A 3,742-nucleotide genomic window follows, 5' to 3' on the forward strand; every position below is an offset into this window, starting at 1 on the left:
CGGTTCATGCACCTTGTTTTGTCGCGAAGCGTCCCGTTCACGACTCATGGGTCCCACACCTCTCGATCCGTTACACGTGTCTCCCAAAACTAGATCTCGATAATCAGACGGTCAATCCCTGCGTGATCGACGGTCACCATCACTCCTCATAAATGTTGAATTTCTCATCTTCCTTTTGGCATTTTCTCCCATTTTATTTGAATGTATTTTATACTACATGTAGCAATTCTTATATTCTCTGCCTTGAGATATATATGATCTCAATGGGATATTATACGATGATATACGAATAACAATTTATAAATGTCAACTTAAATTCTATTCGAGGGAATATGAATAACAATTATTACTAAAAGATTTATAAAAAAAAACATCATCACAGTTAACATATCGTAGTCTTCTTACACAAAAATAGTAATAAAACTTCTTCAAACGCATCATCATATACATATATTAAAAACTGGCAAATACAAATATGTTTGCGTTTCTTCGAGCGAAAAAAGGGCGAGGGAATACCTTAATTAGATGGAATTCCTTATAGATATTAATGTGTGTGTGTATATATATATATATATATATAATTCCAATATATACAGAGTATGGGCCACAAGTTGCTATATAAATCCTTCCAATTCCTGTTATATTGCCGGAGTTCTGATTGGCAGTACCAGTGGCATCTCTCTCTCTCTCTCTCTCATCATCTTCTCTGAAACTCAAACACATATACAAAAGAAACCCTAGTTTTACGTATAAAAGATCTGCTCTTCTTCTTCCTTTCCGTTCTATCCCCATACCTTTGCTCAGCTTAGTTCAGCAACATCTCCATATCCATCCCTCGGCACATAAAGCAAGAAAACAAGAAAAAGAGGGGGAAACAAACCCTAACCCACATACCGATCCGGCCCCATTTTTTCTCTTCCTGTAATCTGTGAGAAAAGAGCATGGATTCTGACATAATGAACTTGATGATGCAGCAGATGGAGAAGCTCCCCGATTTCTGTAACACTAACCCTAGCTCCCATAACGGACCTCCACCATTTTTCCCTTCCGACCAAACCAACCTCATGCTCTCCAACTCCAACTCCCACCAGTTATTCTTCAACCCAACCCAGATCCAGTCCGACCCGATGACCCAAGAACCCGGTTTCAGATACGGGACCGGGTTGCTCACCGCTCCATCCACCTCCTCTCTCCCGGCCATATCCCCCAACACGTACCCTTCAATGTTTCTCGACAAGAGAGGCTCAAATGGTAACAGCAACAGCAACAATAACAGCAGCAACATGGCTGCGATGAGGGAGATGATCTTCAGGATCGCGGTGATGCAACCGATACATATCGACCCTGAGTCAATAAAGCCACCGAAGAGGAGGAACGTGAGGATCTCCAAGGACCCACAAAGCGTCGCGGCTCGTCACCGGAGGGAGAGGATAAGCGAGAGGATCCGCATTCTGCAGCGGCTTGTCCCAGGAGGGACGAAGATGGATACTGCATCTATGCTCGACGAAGCCATTCATTATGTGAAGTTCTTGAAGAAACAGGTGCAGTCTCTGGAGGAACAGGCAGTTGCCAACGGCGGCGGAAGGGTGGTGATGGGTGGCGGCGGAGTTACGGGGGCTCCGGCGGTGGCTATCGCCGGAATGGGTGGAGGATACGGTGGTGGGATGGTGGTGAAGGGTTGTGGGGCAATGGGGTCTCATCAGATGGTGGGCAATGCACAGATACTTAGGTGATCTTTATTATGATATATTATAATGTTTGAGTCTAGTGAGGGAAAATTAAAAATGAAATTGTGAGACATTCGATTTCTCTTTTTCTCATTGTAGTGATCCGACCATGTTTGTGATGGGTTTAGTTTCGACTCCGTATGTAATTTAACTCTTTAGATGAAGGGGACAAATAAGGGAAGGGGATATGTAACTCAATGATTTGTGAAGATCTATCATATCGTCTCTAATTTAATGATTTCTATACAGAAAGGGCCTTGTTTTTCATGCTTATAATTCATACATACAACACTACGTTATGAATCTCCTATATCGCATGTGTTTCGTTCTTGTTGCATGGAAATTATGTTTTGTGAAGACAAGTTGAGATGCAACTAGATTTCATGTAGAATACATAGATATATAGGTTATATCTATATATATATATATATAACTATATCATTACTTGTAAATATTTCCAATGTTTAAACTTTAAATCCAACGTTCTTAGTAACAATTGTAAATATGTAGTGGTCAGACCGGAGGGAGACAGTACAACAAAACAATATGATTTCCTTTGCTGTTTAACTCTTTCACATATTTTTAAATTTAGTATGCTTATCATAAAATTGTGTCGAATCGCTTAGCCCTAATAGTTGGTAAATGATTTATTCGTATATATAGACAAAAAAAAATTATAACTTTTGATAGGTCCATAAGGCCCATTATATTTATCATAACATTAGGCCCAATAGGAGCTGTTAATATCATTACAGAAAAAACCTCTACAAGGCTTAAATGAACCAAACATATGGGCCTTAAAAAGGGAGGCCCATTAAAATGGAAGAGATCGAACGGTTTAAAGCGCATCAAACGTACATCCCTTACCATACACCACACCTCAGCGGATAAACCCATCACCCTTACCAACAAGGAGGAGGCAACTCGAAGATGGCCTTAAATGGCGCATTGATTGAAACCAGAAAGGCACTGCACTCACACTCTTCTTCTGCACAGCTGTGACTCTCATTTCTTCATCTCATCTTCTTCTTCGTCCTCAGTCTTTCCGCCATGGCAGCTCCGTCTCAGAAGCTTCTCTTCCTCTCTCTCCTACTCCTCTCTCTCGCCCTCATTTCCCTCCCCGGATCCGAATCCTTCTCCGACAACCCCTCCCTTGTTCTCCTCGCTGACGGGATCGGCTGGGAAGGTGACTTCGTCGGAGACGGAGAGGCGGAGGGATACGACGGAGAAGGAGATCGGCGGTCGCTGTTCTGGCAGCGGAAGAGGTACTACATCTCGTACGGTGCGCTTTCGGCGAATCGGATCCCGTGCCCTCCGAGATCAGGGCGATCTTACTACACCCACAACTGTTACAGAGCCAGAGGTCCGGTCCATCCGTACAGCCGAGGCTGTTCCATGATCACCAGGTGCAGGAGATAGAAGACGAATACTATGACTGCGAAGGAAATTTCCGTGTTGCCACTAGTGAATTATGTCGTTAATCGTGATTAGGTTTGTTAATTTTTTGTTAATTCCGAGATTATCAGCGGAGCTATTGTCTTGTAGCTTGTCATGTCATGTCATGTCATGTATCATGTCTCCACCATGTCGGTGTCTTTTATATTATTTTTGTGCTCTGATTTGAATTTAAATCTGGATCACATGTATTGGACTAATATTCGCTCTACCAATATCCTACATATTAATTTGTCAAATAAATAGAATATTATTATCCGAATGTGAGATTCCATTCCCATGTCGAATTGTAACCATTTTCTCGTGTGGGGGGGAAAAATGTCATAACCACTTCCTCACTCGGACTTCAAATCTTTATCTGGACTTTAGGCCCAGCTTCTGATATTGGGCCTTTTAATATATAGGCCCATATCCAAAATTCAATCCGTAAACCCTGTTATATGGGCCGAATTCCCATCACGTGGTTCAATTTTAGAGTACGCCGACATATAGATACACGTGTCCCGCATTATCCATTTGGCGTAAAACTTTGATGAGATATTTTCAATTTAATGCTGTGA

The 3,742-nt window shown here is 42.0% G+C and overlaps 2 protein-coding genes across 2 annotated transcripts; both read left to right on the forward strand.

The window, feature by feature from the left end:
- Positions 1-663: 663 nt before the first annotated feature.
- LOC104827166 (transcription factor HEC1) lies at positions 664-1,965 on the forward strand. Its single transcript, XM_010560275.1, has one exon. It carries the CDS (start codon positions 942-944, stop codon positions 1,731-1,733), a length of 792 nt encoding a protein of 263 aa, XP_010558577.1. The 5' UTR covers positions 664-941; the 3' UTR covers positions 1,734-1,965.
- A 499-nt stretch (positions 1,966-2,464) lies between these two features.
- Positions 2,465-3,393, forward strand: LOC104827176 (protein RALF-like 34). The gene has a single exon (XM_010560286.2). The coding sequence runs from the start codon at positions 2,778-2,780 to the stop codon at positions 3,144-3,146; it is 369 nt and encodes a 122-aa protein (XP_010558588.1). The 5' UTR covers positions 2,465-2,777; the 3' UTR covers positions 3,147-3,393.
- Positions 3,394-3,742: the final 349 nt, after the last annotated feature.

This window comes from Tarenaya hassleriana, unplaced genomic scaffold (genome assembly GCF_000463585.1).
Source record: "Tarenaya hassleriana unplaced genomic scaffold, ASM46358v1 Cleome10, whole genome shotgun sequence".
Classification (NCBI taxonomy): domain Eukaryota; kingdom Viridiplantae; phylum Streptophyta; class Magnoliopsida; order Brassicales; family Cleomaceae; genus Tarenaya; species Tarenaya hassleriana.

Excerpts from the sequence above, each read along its gene's own strand:
- LOC104827166 (XM_010560275.1), top strand. The coding sequence starts at position 942 with ATGGATTCTGACATAATGAACTTGATGATGCAGCAGATGGAGAAGCTC.
- LOC104827176 (XM_010560286.2), top strand. The coding sequence starts at position 2,778 with ATGGCAGCTCCGTCTCAGAAGCTTCTCTTCCTCTCTCTCCTACTCCTC.